This window comes from Equus quagga, chromosome 15 (genome assembly GCF_021613505.1).
Source record: "Equus quagga isolate Etosha38 chromosome 15, UCLA_HA_Equagga_1.0, whole genome shotgun sequence".
In the NCBI taxonomy this organism is placed as follows: Eukaryota; Metazoa; Chordata; class Mammalia; order Perissodactyla; family Equidae; genus Equus; species Equus quagga.
The window spans coordinates 28,571,947-28,589,931 of record NC_060281.1 but is presented as its reverse complement, the minus strand read 5'-3'; the positions used below and the strand labels follow the sequence as shown (position 1 = coordinate 28,589,931).

Below are 17,985 nucleotides of genomic sequence, written 5' to 3'. Positions count from 1 at the left end.
GCCCACGCGCTATCTGGAGCACGCCCACGCCCACAAACTCACTCCTCCGTTGTGCCCCCGCCCCCAATCTGGCCCCGCCCCGTCCACAGAGACACTCAGGGCCCTCGCCCCGCCCCCTACTCCGTTCCTCCCACCCTCTGGCGGGAACCATCCCTGGCCACGCCCCTTCCAGCCGCCCTCGCGCCCCGCCTCGAGTCCGGCCCCGCCCCCGGCCGCCACGCCCTCTTTCTTCCTGTCCGAGCGCGCGCGATCCTCGCGGGCTCCCGGAGTTCCGGGCGCCAGGAGGGAATGTGGCGGCCGCGGGACGGGGCCCACTGCCGCACCGGGGCCGGCCTTGGAGTTCTCCCGCGTTTCCCCAGGCCTCAGAGCTGAGACCTGAAACCAGAGCGCGGGGCGGCGCGGGGCGGCGCGGGCCCCGGGACCCCCGGCATGGCGGCCCCGGAGACGGCGGGCGCTGCGGCGGAGGGCGCGGAGGCGGCGCCCTGGGCGCACCTGGAGGCCCCGGTGCGCTTCCTGCTGCAGGCGCTGCAAGCGGGGCCTGACGGCGCGCGGCGCGGCCTGGGTGTGCTGCGGACGCTGGGCGGCCGGGCCCGGGAGCCCTTCGACTGGGGCCGCGTCCTCGAGGCGCTGTGCCGGGAGGAGCCCGTCGTCGAGGGCCCGGACTGTCGCCTGCAGCTGTAAGTCGTCGGTCGCGGCGGGCGTGGCGCGGGGCGCCGCCCTGCATCCTCCACGCTCGCGGCCGGCGGGGGCTGGCGCCACCCCCGTTTCTAGATGCGGAGACCCAGGCCTGCGAGGTTAATTAACTCCCCCCGGCGAGGGAGTCTCGGGCGCACACCCCTGAGGAGGGGCGTCCAGCAGGCCTTCACTGAGCACCTGCTGTGTGCCGCCCAGTGCCATCCCTCGACGGGGGGCGCACGCCTTCGGCGGGGTGTAAGTGAGTAATTAGAAGTCAGAGGACGCAAGTCGATTTTGATCGTGTGCTTCCATCTCTAGAAAAAATAGAACTCCTGCCTCCAGTATCAGTATACTTACATATAAGCGTACGCGTGCTGAAATAGGTTACAAAGTGTACAAAAATAGAAATTTAAAACGCGATAAATAATCGTCTGATCGTGGTGGCCTTATCAGTTTTTTTAAAGCATCATACGAATTTTAGGGCAAGATCACTTCTTTCAGAATGGTGTTTTTGGGACCGGCCCCGTGGCCGAGTGGTTAAGTTCGCGCGCTCCGCTACAGACGGCCCAGGGTTTTGCTGGTTCGGATCCTGGGCGCGGACATGGCACCGCTCATCAAGCCATGCTGAGGTGAAGCCATGCTGAGGTGGCGTCCCACATGCCACAACTAAAAGTACGCAACTATGTACTGGGGGGCTTTGGGGAGAAAAAGCAGGAAAAAGAAAAAGATTTGCAACAGTCGTTAGCTCAGGTGCTGATCTTAAAGAATGGTGTTCTTGGTAATTTCTAGTCTTTTGGGTGACTGAACTCTTTTTTTTTTTTTTTTTTTTTTTTTTTGCCTCTTTATGTGGCTGACAGAGAATTCCTACTAGGAGCAGAAGTGTCAGCCCTGCCATTTTCTTGTTATTTGGTGTGCTTCCGTCATGGGCATGCAGTTTCTTTTCAGGCATCCTTATAAGCCTTGTGTCCATTTTGTGAGTGTTCTGTTTATTAAAAAAAAGATAATAGAGTATCCATAAATCCACTTAACTATCATAATTAACTGGAATATACAGAAAGTAAAAAAAAAGTGAGTGAGATGCTGCCTTCAGCCTCTAGGGAACTGAAGTGCAGTCCCTCTGCTCTTCTAGGATCCCCGTCCCTCAGAATGAGACTGGGGACTGGAATAGGGAGGGCCAATCCATATGTTAAATATGTGTAATACTTAATTTCTTATATGTTAGATAAGAAGAAGTAGAAGTTCTGATATTTTCTTCCCACACTCCACTTTGAATTTCTTTCAAGAGAAGAGTCAGGAAAACTTTCTGAAACCCCACACTGGAGGCTATAGAAATGCTTGTCCAGCTGTCTGGCTTTTTCTGGACAGAGTAAGGGGAGGGAGAGTTAATCTGAGGTCCCGGGATAGAACAGTACTTCAGTATAATTGGCTTCTTTTGTAACCCTATGTATTTTATTTTATGCATTTAACACTTATTCTGATATGGGGATCCGTGCACAAAAAAAGAGTTCAAAACCCTTGGAGTAGGGTCTTCCTGACCTCTACTCCCAAATATCCTCCACTGCAAATTGACCGTCTGTTTGACTTTTACTCTAGTTTTCTCTCTCACTTAGTGTTTGTTTTCCACAAGGAAATAAAAGTCACATTTTTTCTCTCACACATCCCAAGTGCCTCTGTGTGCGATGATGACCAGCCCTGCAAATTTGTGTATAGAGAGGAGCAGAGGTGTGATGAGTGGTGGGCCAGGGCACCCATGACGTGCTTGCCACGCCACCAAGCCTCAGGTTGCACAGCATCTGGATTTGTGCCTTTGCAACATTACAGACGGCTACATTGCTCTGTCCACAGCAGCCCTTGCTGATCTCTGGACACTTATTTTCAGTTAGTTAATTCTTTCAATAAATGTGCACCATGTGCTTGCTATGGGCTGGTGCTGTGCTGGGTGCTGGGTGCTGGGACACAGAGGAAGCAGACACTGCCTCTGCCTCAGGAACTCAGCTGGACAGATGAAACACTGTGTGTTCCAGGGGTTGCCAAGGGGAGCACAGGGCCACAGACTAAGCATTGCACAGCATCCTGGAGTATTATTTTTACGTAAGGTTTGGGAAAGGACTTTTTTTCTTTTTTACATAAAACAACCATGGATCTATTATAGAGTAGGTTCCAACATGACTTTTTGAGCTGAAATCGGAGATGTCAAAGAGCAGGGCCTAGCGTAGAAGAGATGTTCAGTGTGCACTTGTTGAATGCCTCTCATGCTCTTCATTCACACTGACTCGCAGGTGCTGCCTCCCAGCCCCCTGTCTGTCCATTGGCTTCTAGCCTCTAGCTCTCCCCATTCTGCCCTGTGCTCCTTTCAGCAAGATGCTCTTACCTGCTTGCCCTCCCTCTGTTACCCAGGAAACCGCTGCTGCTGCGATTGCCCCCGTTATGCCGGAGAAACCTGATGTCCTTGCTGACGGCTGTTCGGCCGGTGCTGCCTGAAAGCAGGCTCCTCCCTGTGCTGCAGATTGCACAGCAGGACTCGAGCCCTGACCCTGACGTCTGGCTCCGGGCCCTGGCGGAATTGCTGCGAAGGGATCTGGGTGGTGGAGTCTCCACGGAGGGAGCGTCCCCACTGTCCACAAGGTGCCAGAGACAGCTCCGAGGCCTGTGTCGGCGGCTGGGCCAGGGGGGCAGGAGGTTGAAGTTGTCCCAGGTTCCAGACCCTGAAGAGGAAGAAAAGGAGGAGGAGGACAAGGGCTCCCAGCAGCCCGGGAAACGCAGAAAGGAGCCAGAGGAGGAACCTGCCAGTCCTGAGGGAGAGAGTGCCCCCAAAAGGTTCCGGCGTTTGGACAGGGAAGACGGAGAAGAAGAAGAAAGCCAGGAGGAGGAGAGACCTGAACATGAAGCTTTGGAATTCCTGGCAGCTGGAGAAGGCACATCACCCATTGAGGACCAGCCTGTTGCAGGGGCTGAGCCCAATGAGGCTGGTCAGAGTCTGGAGGATGCTAAGGGCCTGGCTGAGAGTTTGGAGTTGCCCAGAGCTATCCAGGTACTAGGGAGAAGAGGCTGGGTTTAGAGCCATCCTTCAGGAGGGGGTGTTTATCCAGGGAAAAAGCCATCTGGGACCCTATTTCCCAATTGGAACGACTGTAGTCCATGGAGCAAGGGGAAGGAGGGTGGGGTTGAGGGAATGTAGTCTGCCCCCCACTCTGAGGAGGGGGTGGGGAAATGAGTTATCGATGTGGGAAACCCTTGGCCTGGCAAATCTATACTGGGAGGTTAAAGGGTGCCAGGAAGAGGAGAGGCTCCGGAACCACCCCTGCCACCCCATCCTATTGGAGTGGGGCGAATCATGCCAGCGGTCAGCCGGCCCTCCCAGCCCAAAGCCTGGGTCTATCCCTGTTCTGGTGGATGCAGAGAAGGCAAGTTGAGGCAGCTGGATTTACATGGCATTATCTAGTTTGAGTTCTTAAGCACCTTTCAGGGTTTAGGCTTTGTGTTTTTGGCTCTCTTGAATCATCTTTGCCCACCAGCTCCCACTGACCTGGGGCCTTCTCAGGAGAGGGAACCGGGGCTGAGTTTGGGGCCACGCTGCCCTGGGAGGGACTTGGCAGTGACTGGGCTCTCCTCTGCAGGACCAGGTTCCCAGGCTGCAGCATCTGCTCAAGACCTTCGGGGAGGTGACTGGCGCTGCCCTGTTCCCTGGAGCCCTTCTTCCGCCTTCTGCCTGGACCTCAGCCGTGCCCAGGGAGCCCCAGTGGCGCGAGGCACAGGCGGTTTGGGAGGGGGGATTGGAGTGAAGGTCTGAGGACAGTCACTGCCGGGGTACAGATAGGTCATCTACCCCAGACAAGTGCCTCTCTGGTAGCACCTCCCAGGTCCTCAGCCACCCTCTCTGCCATTTTGAAGGGGTGGCCGCAATGACTTGTCCCCATGGCTCTGCCAGCCCTAACGTGGGATTTGCCTTCCCAGGGGTTGGAGGGGTTGGAGGGCACCCCCCCGGTCGAACTGCAGCTTCTTCACGAATGCAGTCCTGGCCAGGTGAGTCCAGAAAAACTGCCCGGCCCTGAGGATACAGGATGCATCTCTTCCCAGCCTTTTCCACTGATGTTTCCTGTTTCCCTGTCTCATGTGGGAATTTGGGAGGGGCTTTTGTTGGGTGTTCTAGTCTCAGAGGCAGGGGCCAGTTAGCCCTTGGTTCCTCCCCGTAGGTTGTCTCTCCCAGCCTCACCTTACCCTAGTGTCCTTGCCCTCCCCCTCCTGCTGCCTAGTTGGCTTGAGACAGCCCAGCAGAGACAGATGAGTGTCCCTGTGCCCGTCTTCCTCCCTGGCAGGTGGACCTGCTCTGTGCCCAGCTGCAGCTCCCCCAGCTCTCGGACACAGGTCTCCTGCAGCTCTGCACCTGGCTGCTGTCCCTGTCACCAGATCTTAGCCTCAGCAATGCTACTGTGCTGACCAGGAACCTCTTTCTTGGGCGAGTAGGTGCACTGGGATGCACTCAGAGCGCCAGGGTCCATGGGGGAGAGTCTGAGCCCTCAGAAGGGTGATACTTGGAGAGGAGGTTCCAGCCTCGTGGGCATCTGGCCTCTCCGGGCCGCCTGGGGCAAGGGGAGGGCATGGTCCCCCAGGCCATCTACCCACATGGTACATAACTGCTCCTTCTTGGGCCTCAGACCCTTCCATAAGCTGAAGGGATCTGGGACTCGGGATCAGGGATTTGGGAGCTGGGGCAGGGAGCTGTGTGTCTTTTCCACTGGGTGGGTCCATCTGAGTCCGAGATAAAAGAACTTTTTTTTTCTCTGAACATTTATCACCATCTGAAATACAGAATGTGTCTGATAAACATTTATTGAAGGTAAGAAGAAGTGAATGAATTAATTTCTTCCTCCCCATTGGCTGTAGGTTCTCTCCCTGACTTCCTCAGCCTCCCGCCTGCTCACGACTGCCCTGACCTCCTTCTGTGCCAAGTATACCTACCCTGTCTGCAGAGCCCTCGTTGGCCCTGTGCTCCAGGCCCCGGAAACAGGTAATTCTGGGACCAGCCCCAGGCCTGGTAGTTCTGCCTGCTCTTTTCCCAGTACGCTTCACCCCAGGGTGGCCCTGGCAGGATTTGGGTGCCCAATGAGTAAAGACACCTGTTGCTTCCCTGACAATGCCCCCTATAATGAGCCAGGCATTCTGTTCCCCACTAGTCCCATCCTCTCCTGCCATTTTCCCCTAGACTTCTCCTCTCTGCTGTCCCCTACCCAGGTCCAGCTCAAATAGAGTTACTGTGTTGCCTTATGAAGGATGAGGCCCTGGAGCCAGATGTGCAGGTTCTAATGCTGGGGTGAGTGTACGGTCTCCATGCCACCCCCTCCCACCTCCTTCCCCTGGCCACATCTGCTCCTGGCATTCTGGAGTGGGAGCCGCCTGGGCACCAGGACTTGCCCCAAAAGACAGGCAGTGGCACAGCTGATGCCTCTCTCCCTGTTGCCTGACCCTGGCCTGCACCTCCCATCTGTGGGCCTGTGCAAGTTGCCGGCCCCTGCACCTTTCCAAGCCCATGGTTTCAGTCGTCAGCGCCAGGTGCCTTGGGGAATGCAGAGAGGGGGCTGGTGCTCCCTGCTCTTGAGTAGTTCACAGCGTAGTTGGCACATGGCACAGAGGTCGGGACCACTGGCTCTGGAGTCAGACAGACATGGTTTCAAATCTCAACCTTGCCTTTTATTTAAATGTGTAAGTTCAGACAGATTATTCCGTCTCTCTGAGTCTCCTTTTCCTCATATGGAAAGTAGGGATAATAATTCACTCTAGAATTTTTCTAGATATTAAATGTGATAATGCTCAGCACATATCTGGCACCTAGTATGTGTTCAAAAATTATTATTAAATTGGTGTTAAATTTGGGTATTAAAATTGGGGAATCAAGATACAGACATGTAGAAACAATAAGTAGGTAAGACCCCATTGGACACTGACATGAAACGTAAAGTGCTAAGAATAAATGAGAAGAGGACAGTCTCAAAAATAGTATCAGCCGCCACTTACAGAGCACTTTCTCTGTGCTTTAGATTCGTTATCTCAGTCTTCATGCAACCCTGAGATAGGGGCTACTGGCACCTTAGAGATGGAAAAACTGAAGCTCAGAGAGGTTAAGGGATGTGGCTAAAGGTCACATTGCCAGACAATGAGAAAGCCTGGGATCCAACCCAAATCTGCGCACCCAAGAAGCCACACCGTTGCCATGTGACATGCTGCCTTTCCAAACAGTCTGAGGGCTGCCCAGTAGAAGGGCAAGCGCAGCTGGGGTGGACCTCACTGCGGTGGGCTCTGCAAGGAAGGCTTGCCTCCTCCGGGAAGCCTCATGTGTGTCACCTCACTCCATCATCCTCCTCTTCCCTGGGTCACCCTCACTTTCGTACTCAGCATGCACTCTCCACTCCTCGTTATTTTTCAGGGGGTCTTTGTATATCTCACTGCCAAATCCTTCATTGTCAGCTCCCGGGGGTCTCGGGTTGTGGCCTTCCCAGCACTGAGCATGGGCTCTGCAGCAGTGGCTTCTGGGCAGCCACCAGCATCAGAGGGGCTCTGACTGCCTCCTCTGTTTGCTGGGGATCTTGGCTGTCCCCAGGACCTTGCACTGCCTGGCAAGGGTGGGAGCAGTAGCTACCCAGGCTTGGCTGGGAGACCTGGCTTTCCTCACCGGGGCCTGTGCTTTGCAGACAGATCCTGGAGCTGCCCTGGAAGGAGCACATGTCCTTGGTGTTGCAGTCACTCCTGGAGCGGCAGGTGAGCAGGCTGCCTTGGGGAAGATGGACAAGGAAGTGCTGCAGTGTTTGCATGGGCGTGGCGCTCCTGGGTTTCCGGTCCCCTTGGAGATGGAGGAGAAGGCAGGAGAGCTGCCCTGTAGGAGGTGCCCTGTGAAGGGGAGAGTCCTGGGGCTTGAAAGGCTGGGAGCAGGGGCCGCCTGCATGCTAGATCCCAGCCCCACCTCTTACTGCTTGTGTGGCCTTTGGGAGGGCTTTCTGATGTTTGTGTGTGAGTTTAATTTAAGTTTTGAATAGGTAATAGATTCATTATGTTCACCATTTTGAAAGCTCAAAAGGATATAGTGAGAAATACTCCCCAGCCTTGCAGATTCCCTTCTTGGGACTAGTCAGTGTTACTAGTTTCAGGGGACTCTCCCAGAGATGCTTTATATGTACAAGGACACGTGTTTAAACTTTGTTTTCCCTGGCTTTTTACATAGATGGCAACACACCAAGCTCAGTGCTCTGTCCTTTGCTCTTTTCACTTAACACTATATTTTGGCAGCTTTTCTGTATCAGTACCTAAAATTCTGCCTCATTTGTTTATAACTTAGGTAGTTGACCTAACCTCTTTATGCCTCAGTTTCCTCATCTAGAAAAGGGGAGCAATGATAGCACCTCCCGCGTAAGACCGGGGTGAGGTTTAAGTGGGATAATTGGCATAAAGTGCTCAGAACGGCACCTGATGCGTAATAAGTGCTTATTAAATTATGATTGTGAAGAGCTATTCTGCTGGCAATACCCCTTGGGACCCGTCACTCCTTTATGTCATTCACCACTAAGCCAGGCTGGGGATCCTTGGCCTCCCCTTGGTCCTTGTCCGAGCCTTTGCAACAATAACCACCATTTTCTGAGACCTTTATGCCAGGCTTTATGAGCGTTATCGCATTTAATCCTTTTCACAGTCTTCAGAGTTACATATTGTGAGCCCCATTTTACAGATGTGGAAACTGAGGCTTGCTTTGGTTAAGTGACCTGCCCAAGGTCACCTAGTTAGGCAGTGGTGGAATTGGGGATTGAATCCAGGGTCCTGTCCCATGCTGCTGTCTCATTTCCCAATGTGTGCAGGTGGAGATGACCCCAGAGAAGTTCAATGTGTTGATGGAGAACCTCTGTAAAGAGGGGCCAGCGGCCACCACATCCCTGGCCTATGCCAAGCTCGTGCTGACAGTATTGACCAAGTATCAGGCCAACGTGAGTGTTGATAGGGCCGTGAGGGCTGGTCCTGCTGCTCTGAGCCCGCCACGAGGGTGTGCAGATGTTTGCCAGGGAGGAAAGCCTGAGTGTTAGGCAGAGAAACCCCAAGGTCAAGCCCAGGACTGGGGAATGAGACTGCTTAGGAATTCAGCCAGCCAGCCAGCACCACTGTGGGCCGGATGCTGTATGGGGCCTGGAGAATCAACGTTGACCGTAGTGTAGTCTCTGTCCTTGAGTTGACTCTCTCCCCCACTTGCCGGGCTAGCGAGAGGGGAGAGAGATGACAAGCAGATCATTGTAACATCCGGCAGGAGCCAGGTGAGAAACGTGCACAGGGCATTTGGCAGCAGAGGAAGAGGGCCGACTAAACCTTGTTTGTTGTTGGGAATTGGGACAGGCTTCCTGGCTCTTAAAGGGTGAGTGCTAGTCAGGGGGCGACACAGAGGGAAGGGCATCGCAGGCAAAGGAAACAGTGTAAGCAGCGAACCTCTGAGGGGGTCTGGGTAGTTCCTCGTAGCTGGGGCCTCACAACATGCGAGTGGGTGGTGGTAGGGGATGAGGTTAGGCTTAAAATACACGGCCCCTGCATCTCAGGCACCGTTCTGAGCCCTTTACATATGTTAACTCACTAGTTTATTCCACGTGTTAGCCCTATGAGAAGATACCGTTATTAGCTCCATTTCATAGGTGAGGAAATTAAGACTCAGAGAGATTAAAGTAACTTGCTCGAGGTCACATTGCTAGGCCATGGGAGCATCTTACGGAGGGCCCTGTGGTTTATGGTGAGGACCTTGGACTTTATCTTGAAGGCCAGGTGTTCTTGGCTGTTGGCTCTTTACCCTTTTCTTGGCAGTCACAGGCCCATTTGATGATTTGATGAAAGTTATAGCTCTTCCCAGGAAAATGAAAAGGTGAGCACACATCTTATGCCCAATTTCGGGAGGCTCCTGGATCCTCTGGAGACCCTCTGTAGAACCTGGAAGAAGGACCTCCGATGTGAGGCATCCCAGGGCCTTCACCTGGAGTGACTTGGTCAGATTTGCATTTTATAAAGAAGCTTCTGGCCTCTATAAGGAGTGGGGCTTGGAGAGTGAAGGTACAGGGCAGAGACTTTTCAGGAGGTGTAGCAACAAGTCAGGGAAGAAGTGTGGCCCAGAAGGAAGGTGGCAGCTGCAGTGGAGTATCTCTGAACCTCAGTTTCCTCGTCTGTAAAATGGGAAGGTAATGAGGATTATATGGAGTCATACGTATGAAGTGCTGCCACGTAGTAAGCCCCCAGTAACTGTCACCTGTGATTAGCGTGGCTGACTTAGGAAGTTGTGCAGTTAGTATCTGACCCCGGGTCTGCTTGAATCCAAAGACCTTGCTCAACCATGGTGAAATAATGAGGTTCGACCGCTCAGGGAGTCATCTCCTTCCATCGCCCTTGTGTCCTGGATTCCTCTCTCCTCCCTAAACAGAGCCCAGGGGCAGAGGGGAGAGGGGAGGGATTCGCTGCTGGAGGCCTGACGTGATTCTTCCTTCTCCCCAGATCACTGAAACCCAGAGGCTGGGCCTGGCTGCAGCCCTCGAGCTCAACGCCACTTTCCTGAGGAAGTCCTTGCAGGCTGCCCTCAGACACCTGGCCCCCTGACCATCCACCAAGGGACTGCCTCCTGGAGCTTCCTCACCAGTTTTCTGAAGGACGCTTCTGCCCTCAGCACCTCCCCTTGACCCCTGGCCTGGGGGTAAAGGCTGAGCCTGCCATCCCAGGGATCCACGGCCTCCCTGCGCCAGGCTGCAGACAGGCCATGTTGGCCTCCCAGCCAGCAGGGAGGGTCCTGGGCTAAGGGGGCTGGATGAGGCCAGGGGCTGCTGACGCTGGGCTCACTCCTTGTCACTTCTACCTCAGGCTGCAGGGGCAGAAACTTTCCCATAGGCCTCAGTAGGGTCAAAGCAAACCCAGAGTGGACGAGTGATGCTCCAGGAGCCCTGGGGGACCCGTGTGCTCAGCACACTCTTGTGCTCAAGTGTATGTTATGATCCTCTATTCTTGTTTCGGACTTGAATAGTAGTTTATCAGTAGTATTTAATAAAAATCAGGAAGTTCAGTAGTCTTATTAGAAGCAGTGCCTGTCTTCTATTAACTCTGGGTATTTCTTGAAAAGCAACACGCACCACCACCACTCCTCCTCGCCCCACCCTGCTCAGTGACGAGGGGCATCTTTTTCCTGGTGAAGTGTTCTGTGAGGGGAAGTTGGTAGAGTTCTGAAGCTCGTTCTTTCACCTTCTGTGGGCCAGATGCTGTGTGATACCACTCAGCTGAGACCTATCAGAGCTGTCTGTTGGGTAGGCGAGGCGTGCACCGACCCCTGGGGATGGGTGTTGAAAGTGGGAGGGACTCAGTCTGGAGTAGGGGAAGGCTTTGGGGCAGATGACGTTTGAGGAGGGATCAGAGGCTCTCCTGGGGTTAGTGTGGGCAGAGAGGAGGATGGGCCTGTTGGACAGAGCAAAGGGTAGAAAGGATGTGTGATACTGCAGGCATGTCTGTTTTACATCTTTATATTCCCTTGGCACCTACCCAGGTGCCTCGCTCCTAGGAAACACTTAACAGGAACTGAGGGTTTTGCAGCTGTTCAGATTGTGGTGCGGCGACTGGTGCAAGATGGAGGTGGACGTGGCAGCAGGAGATGGTGGAGACGGTCCCTGGGAGCAGGCGAGGCTTGGAGAAGCTGGGAGGCAGCAGCACAGCCACAAAGTACGGTCTCAGGGCGGGGCTGACTGGTTTCCAAAACTCTCCTACTTGGTCGGATCTCTGGCTGTTCATTCTCTTGGATCTGGCGGTGGTTTTCTTTGTGTATCTTTTGCCCTGATTGGTTTGCCTGATACCTAAATTAAGACGTTGGCTCTGGAGTGGATTCTGAAAATGACTACAAGTTTCTTGAACAAAGAAGACAGAAGAATTTCAAAATCTCAGGAAGCTTCTTTTTATTTTACACATTCTGTCATTCATTTGGGGGACTATATTAAATGCGTGATGATCTCACCATTCATAGCTAAGTTCTTAAAACTAGACTCTCTGAGGGGCTGGCCCTGTGACCGAGTGGATAAGTCCATGTGCTCCCCTTCAGCGGCCCAGGGTTTCACCGGTTTGGATCCTGGGCGCGGACCTAGCACTGCTCATCAAGCCGTGCTGAGGCGGCGTCTCACATGGAAGAACTAGAAGGACCCACAACTAGAATATACAACTATGTACTGGGGGGCTTTGGCGAGGAAAAAAAGAACATTGGCAACAGACGTTAGCTCAGGTGCCAATAAAAAAAACTAGACTGTGATTCATGTTTGAAAACTTTTTCCAAACATTTAATGGCTTTACAGGGGCTGAACATAAAAGTACTTATACATAAAAGTTTAGTGTATGCATTAAGAAATACGGTAATGTCTTACTTTAACATTTTAAGGGTTGTCCAGGGTTTAGTATGATGCAAATAATATGGTGAAATAATAAGGTGAAATATTTAAAAATAAGTTACTTAAAAGCAAGGGAAGAATGTTAAAATAATTTCCATGTTTTAGCATAAAAATAAAATAATTTGAAGTTATGTTAATTTACATAATTTTGCAAATTAGAATTCTCTCTTTTCAAAGTACACTTACTTTAAAACCTGATGGAATTTTGTTGCTGCTGGCATGACTGTTGCCCAAACTGGGTGAATATTTTGAGAAAAGGAGTTAAAAGCTATACAGAAAATGCAGGCCCACAACGTATTGGCTGTAATTTTTAGATTCAGCGGGCCTCTGTTATGGTTGCCAAATTAATACCATCCTAGCGAGAGTATCTAACAGCCAGTATTGGAAAGCCGGCGTACATGTCCTCTTACTCAGATGCTTCCCCTCTCTTCCTTTTAAGCTCTTGAACTCCCTAAAATAGGACTGTATGTTTCAAACCTATTTCTTACTGTAGTTGCATTTAGAATGCTGTGGCGGGGGGCCAGCCGAGTGGCTGAGTGGTTGAGTTCTCTCGCGTGCTCTGCTTCGGCAGCCCAGGGTTTCACCGGGTTGGATCCTGGACACGGACATGGCACCGCTCATCAGGCCATGCTGAGGTGGCGTCCCACATGCCACAACTGGAAGGACCCACAACTACAATATACAACTATGTACTGGGGGGATTTGGGGAGAGAAAAAATGCTGTGGCCAAAATATGTTTATTTTTATAATGTCTGCAACTTAAATACTTCAGCAGAGTCAGCATATTTATTCATTCAACAAATCTTTGAGGACTTACTATAGGTCAGATACAGCAGTGAACAAAAAAGCCCCGGCCTTCATGGAGCTTACATTCTTGTTTTTTATCTAAATATGTTTGTGAACAAGAATTTACATTCTAGGAGTGCTCAGCTGGTATTTAATCAGCAAGGTCACACTCCCAAAGCACCTACTATAAGCCCTTCAGGAATTATTCCTATTATATAACATATTCCTTTATATAACATGTTAGAAATGGGCTCTCATCATTGAAACGGCTGACATTTGATACCTGTGAATTGCCTAAAGATTTGGGGGGTATTCCCCTCCCTTAGAAACAGGGCAGAGATCTGGCAAACTACATCCTTTCAGAATGGCCCTTAGGGTGAGAGTGAGAGCCAGGATGGATTTTGGAGGATTTTAACTGCCTCGTGGGGACCAAAAGATTAACAATTATGCCTTCAGAGGGTTGTTGCAGCTGCCTGAAGAGAACATTTCATGCAAAGGCTGAAGCATCTAGAGAAACACAGAACAGGGTTGTCATTGAGGATAACAAACAGATTGTATGAACTGTTTTTGCGCTGCTTGCTAACCATTTTGAATAGCCAAAAAAAACCACAACAGGTAGATGTCATTGAATCAAGTATCAGGTGAAAGTTCATTCCAGTACCTTCCCAGCTCTTCCCCACTGCAAGCTTTGAGGAGCCGGAAACAAAACTTTCTTGACCTTTTCCTTCTCACAACTTCCTCGGAAGCTGTGAGGCCCGGTTAGAACAAGATGATGAGGGACAGAGGTCAGGAGAAAAGCCTGCTTATGAGAACTGAAGCAGGTGCGGAGCGCCGGAGGAAGTGGGCAGAGATTGCGGGATTTGCATGCTCTCAGCTGTCATCAGAGTGCGGTACCCCCAGTACGTGTGACCACTGAAGCTCGACCCCTGGCCCCAGCCTCTTCCCTAAGGGCCTGGCAGCAGCTAGTGAAGATGGGGATATTCACAGGGTGCCGCGGGGCGCCTGGACTGTAGCATCTCAAGTGGTCCTCGCGTGGGTCATTCGCCGCGGCTCACAGCAGCGCCCTCCAGCGGCCGGAGATGGCGGCGCTCTCCTGGATTGAGGGACGCCGCTGAGCTCAGGGGAGAAACCACAGGAAGAAGGCATCTCTCGCGAGAACGAAGTCCCTATTTGAGCGCATGCGCAAATCCCATAGTCTCTTTCCGGTTGTTGCGGCGTGAGGCATCATGAGGTGAGCGGCGCTTAGGATCCTATCGGTGGTCATCCTGGCTTCTGGGCGCCCCTCTGGGGACGGAGACCCTGCGGGCGGAATCCGGGTGGGGGGGTCCTTACCCCTGCTTCGCTGCGGGGCATTTCTGGCCGGGCGCCGGCGTTCAAGTTCGCGCGCCGAGCCTGGCCGCCGTTGGAGTCCCTCTTCCCCGGGGTTGCATCTGGTTCTTGGGCCCAGATCGCCCGGCGCGTGGGGTGGGGAGCCATGTCCCCGTGTCTGGAAGCCTGAGCGCTCGTCTCGCTTCTCTCCCGCAGCAGCAAAGTCTCCCGCGACACCCTGTACGAGGCGGTGCGGGAAGTCCTGCACGGGAACCAGCGCAAGCGGCGGAAGTGAGCGCGGGCTGCCGCGGGGCGGGCGGCGGGGAGGGCGCGCCGCGGGCGGGCGGGCGGCCGGCTGACGCTGCCTGTCCCCAAGGTTTCTGGAGACGGTGGAGCTGCAGATCAGCCTGAAGAACTATGACCCCCAGAAGGACAAGCGCTTCTCGGGCACCGTCAGGTTGGCACCTCGGCCCCCTGCTCCCCGCGGGCGTGGCTGGACGGACCCCCACCCTGGGTCTTGAAACAAGAGGGGAGGCGTGGGGAGGCCTTGGCCGAGCCCGCCGGCTGGTCTGAGAGGCCAGACTAGCTGCCGGTGACCGGACGCGCTGGGTAAGGCTCCGCCGCGGTCCCAGACCCCGTCGCCTGCGCCCGCGCCCCGACCGCGCGTGACCGGCCCCGGCCCCGTCCCCCAAACGCAGGCTCAAGTCCACTCCGCGCCCCAAGTTCTCCGTGTGTGTCCTGGGGGACCAGCAGCACTGCGACGAGGCCAAGGCCGTGGACATCCCCCACATGGACATCGAGGCCCTGAAGAAGCTCAACAAGAACAAGAAGCTGGTCAAGAAGCTGGGTGAGCGGCGGCGGGGGGGCGGCGAGGAAGGGGCGTTTCTGCCACGTGGGTTTTAAAGTGACGGAAGGGCCGGAATCACGGGGGAGAGGCTGTGCTGCGGGTGGTGTATTTGACTGGTGGTGTTCAGCCTTGTAAGGGTTCTTCGCAGTTTGCTTCGAGGATTGGGTTTTAGAAGGGATGGGCCAGGCGGTGGTTCTTTCTAAACAGCTGAGAGCTCTTAAATTGACGGGTCTCGGGGCTGCCACGTTCTGGAGTGGAATTCTACCTAGAGCTCCCATTCTTTCTACTCTTGATGTCTGAGCACCAGGATGCACGTTGTCATGGAGGTAGAGAGTAGGAAGGAGGACCTTGAACCCAGGCAGGCTTAACCAGAGTGTGCCTTTCCCATCGCGAATTGTGTGGGTCAGCCTGGGCTTTGTGAACGTTGCTGCAGAAGTCCAGAGGATGGAGGTGATGGAACTGGAGCGAGGAGAGGACTAAACAGACTGGTACCTAGCGGGGGTAGAGTGTGCTGGTTAGAGGCCTCGTCTGTGGCGGGCTCGCAGAGCCCCTCCTGGAGGTCTGCCTGCAGGACTCAGATCCTAAAAGCATCCGACGGCTTCCTTCCTTTACCAGCCAAGAAGTACGATGCCTTTTTGGCTTCGGAGTCTCTGATCAAGCAGATCCCACGAATTCTGGGCCCAGGCCTGAATAAGGCTGGCAAGTTCCCCTCCTTGCTGACCCATAATGAGAACATGGTGGCCAAAGTTGATGAGGTCAAGTCCACGATCAAGTTCCAGATGAAGAAGGTAAAGAGGCCTGGCTGGTTGCTGGCTTGTGGTGGTGGCGGGGCCCTGAAGTTTATCCGTATTCTTCCCGTGGGAGCCCTGGTTTTCGAGTCTCTGGATACTTAGAGCACATGCTGGGCAGGATTGAGGTTTTCCAGATAGCACTGGTCTTTCTGGCTTGGGGCAAAAGCACCGCTGGTTAGGTCCCTGGAGGGGTGGGCCATGTGTTTGTGGATGGCGCCCATTCTCCTGACCCTGTTCTGTTTAGCCTCTAACCAGATTTGACCTTCCTCTCCCCAAAGGTGCTGTGTCTGGCCGTGGCTGTTGGCCACGTGAAGATGACAGATGACGAGCTTGTGTACAACATCCACTTAGCTGTCAATTTCCTGGTGTCATTGCTCAAGAAGAACTGGCAGAACGTCCGGGCTTTATACATCAAGAGCACCATGGGCAAGCCCCAGCGCCTGTACTAAAACTGAGCTTAATAAACTAGTGCCACCATTACCTGTCTGCCTGGGACTTGGCGGGGGCAGGGGAGGGGTGCTTTGTAACCTGGTGTTGCACCACAGCACTGTGCTGATGCCTGCCGCTTCTGGCACCTCAGCGATCAGTAATTTTACCCATACTACAAACCAGGAAGGGCATTCTTTCTGCCTTCAAAACCGTGCGGTGTAATTCAGATCTCATGACAGTGGGGCTGCTAATCTGGACTGAAGCTCTCTTGATCACTGAGGGGACAAATCAGAGCTAGGACTCTGTCCTGCACTCCTGCTGCTTACTAGCGGAGAGGGGGAGGACGTTGACTCAGCCATTGGCAGCACTCTTAAGTTACGACCTCAAGTTGCTTCCCTGTGTGTCGGGTTCTTAACGTGGGCTTTCTGTGTGGGGTTTTTAGAAAAATTTGTTTAAAGATGACCTGAGCTAACATCTGTTGCTGATGTTCTTTGTTTTTCTTTTTTCTTTCTCCCCAAAGCCCCGTAGTATGTAGTTGTATATTCTAGTTGTCGGTCCTGGTTGTGCTATAAGGGACGCCACTTCAGCGCGGCTTGATGAGCAGTGCCATGTCTGTGCCCAGAATCTGAACCAAGGAAACCCTGGGCCACAGAAGGGGAATACGAGAACTTAAACCCGCAGGGCTGGCACCTGGGGTTTTTGTGTTTTGTTTTCCAGTCCCTCTAAATCATGCATTTGGGGTCTTGGTCTGTAGGGATGTGAGGAAAGTTGTTACAAATGGAGGTTGGGTTCCAGCAGGCCTGGGGTGGGCTTCCCTGGTGCTTCAGAGGAGAGTGGGCCACTAACCCTGAGAAATGGGTCTAGTACTTGCTTGCCTGACCCCCAATTGAATACCCTATGTTCAGGGTCGTAGGTTACCGCCTAAGAGGTTTGGAGAAATGCAAGTAGAAGACATTAGTCATTTATGGCCCCTGTCGATGTTTTCTAGGTGAGTTTAGCGAATGGGTGGAATCGGCTGTGGTAACTTTCAGGCGCTTTACGGGGCCAGGCAGGCTCCGTCCCCTCCCTGGCCTGAGGAACTTCGCTGTTCTGGCCTCCAGCACCCTGTACTGGAAAGGTGGCTTTTGGTGAGGTGGCACCTGTGTAACCTTTGACTGGAATCTGCTTCATTTAACTTTGGTCAATAAAGGGACCAGTCCATCCCTCCGCTTTTTAACAGAGCTGAAAGGCTAATCCAAAGCATAAATAAAAATGCTGCACCTTCTCCAAACAAGCCGCATCTGTCCTTTTGAACCTGAATAGAGAAGGGCACGAGGTTTTCATCAAAGACCTCGAGCGTTTTTTTGCCGTTTCAGCTTTTAAGTTACTAGTAATTTTGCTTGCAGGTAAAATAGCTATGACCTAATCTTGTGATGAGCACTGAATTCTGGTTCTCAAGGTGTCAGGCCCAGCTCGCTCTTTCCTCTGGGCTGTCACCACAGTATTGGAGAGAAGGGCCAGTGCATCTCCATCCATGGCACTCCGCACTCTGAAGGTCGTGGCAATCTTGTGTCAGGCAAGATTTTCCAACAGCATTTGCTCACCCTGTGTCTCTATCACATTCTAGCAATTCTCACAATATTTAAAGCTTTGTCATTACTGTATTTGTTATGGTAATCTGTGACCTTTGATGTTACTATTGTAGTTATTTTGGGGCACCAGGAACCGTGCCCCTATACACCGGCAAGCT

General features: G+C 53.1%; 2 protein-coding genes across 5 annotated transcripts; both read left to right on the top strand.

Moving 5' to 3' along the window:
- The first annotated feature begins 251 nt into the window (after window positions 1-251).
- On the top strand, window positions 252-11,827 carry FANCE (FA complementation group E). 4 transcript variants are annotated; one of them, XM_046639902.1, is made up of 10 exons: window positions 252-677; window positions 3,073-3,706; window positions 4,293-4,337; window positions 4,630-4,698; window positions 4,992-5,135; window positions 5,560-5,683; window positions 5,908-5,986; window positions 7,362-7,428; window positions 8,517-8,642; window positions 10,177-11,827. In XM_046639902.1, exons 1-10 carry the CDS (start codon window positions 430-432, stop codon window positions 10,276-10,278), a joined length of 1,638 nt encoding a protein of 545 aa, XP_046495858.1. In that variant the 5' UTR covers window positions 252-429; the 3' UTR covers window positions 10,279-11,827. The 4 variants fall into 4 exon arrangements, with proteins under 4 accessions (XP_046495858.1, XP_046495859.1, XP_046495861.1 ...); XM_046639903.1 differs by lacking the exon at window positions 4,293-4,337; XM_046639905.1 differs by lacking the exon at window positions 4,992-5,135.
- A 2,211-nt stretch (window positions 11,828-14,038) lies between these two features.
- On the top strand, window positions 14,039-16,307 carry RPL10A (ribosomal protein L10a). Its single transcript, XM_046639907.1, has 6 exons — window positions 14,039-14,112; window positions 14,406-14,480; window positions 14,566-14,646; window positions 14,888-15,036; window positions 15,652-15,824; window positions 16,106-16,307. Exons 1-6 carry the CDS (start codon window positions 14,108-14,110, stop codon window positions 16,274-16,276), a joined length of 654 nt encoding a protein of 217 aa, XP_046495863.1. The 5' UTR covers window positions 14,039-14,107; the 3' UTR covers window positions 16,277-16,307.
- The last annotated feature ends 1,678 nt before the right edge of the window (window positions 16,308-17,985 follow it).

What these genes read in the sequence shown, in the direction of transcription:
- FANCE (XM_046639902.1), top strand. Translation starts at nt 430, where the DNA reads ATGGCGGCCCCGGAGACGGCGGGCGCTGCGGCGGAGGGCGCGGAGGCG. An exon ending in CCGGACTGTCGCCTGCAGCT is followed by an intron (nt 678 to 3,072) that starts GTAAGTCGTCGG and finishes TCTGTTACCCAG; the next exon opens with GAAACCGCTGCTGCTGCGAT. An exon ending in ACGAATGCAGTCCTGGCCAG is followed by an intron (nt 4,699 to 4,991) that starts GTGAGTCCAGAA and finishes CCTCCCTGGCAG; the next exon opens with GTGGACCTGCTCTGTGCCCA.
- RPL10A (XM_046639907.1), top strand. An exon ending in CGCTTCTCGGGCACCGTCAG is followed by an intron (nt 14,647 to 14,887) that starts GTTGGCACCTCG and finishes CCCCAAACGCAG; the next exon opens with GCTCAAGTCCACTCCGCGCC. An exon ending in GAAGCTGGTCAAGAAGCTGG is followed by an intron (nt 15,037 to 15,651) that starts GTGAGCGGCGGC and finishes TTCCTTTACCAG; the next exon opens with CCAAGAAGTACGATGCCTTT.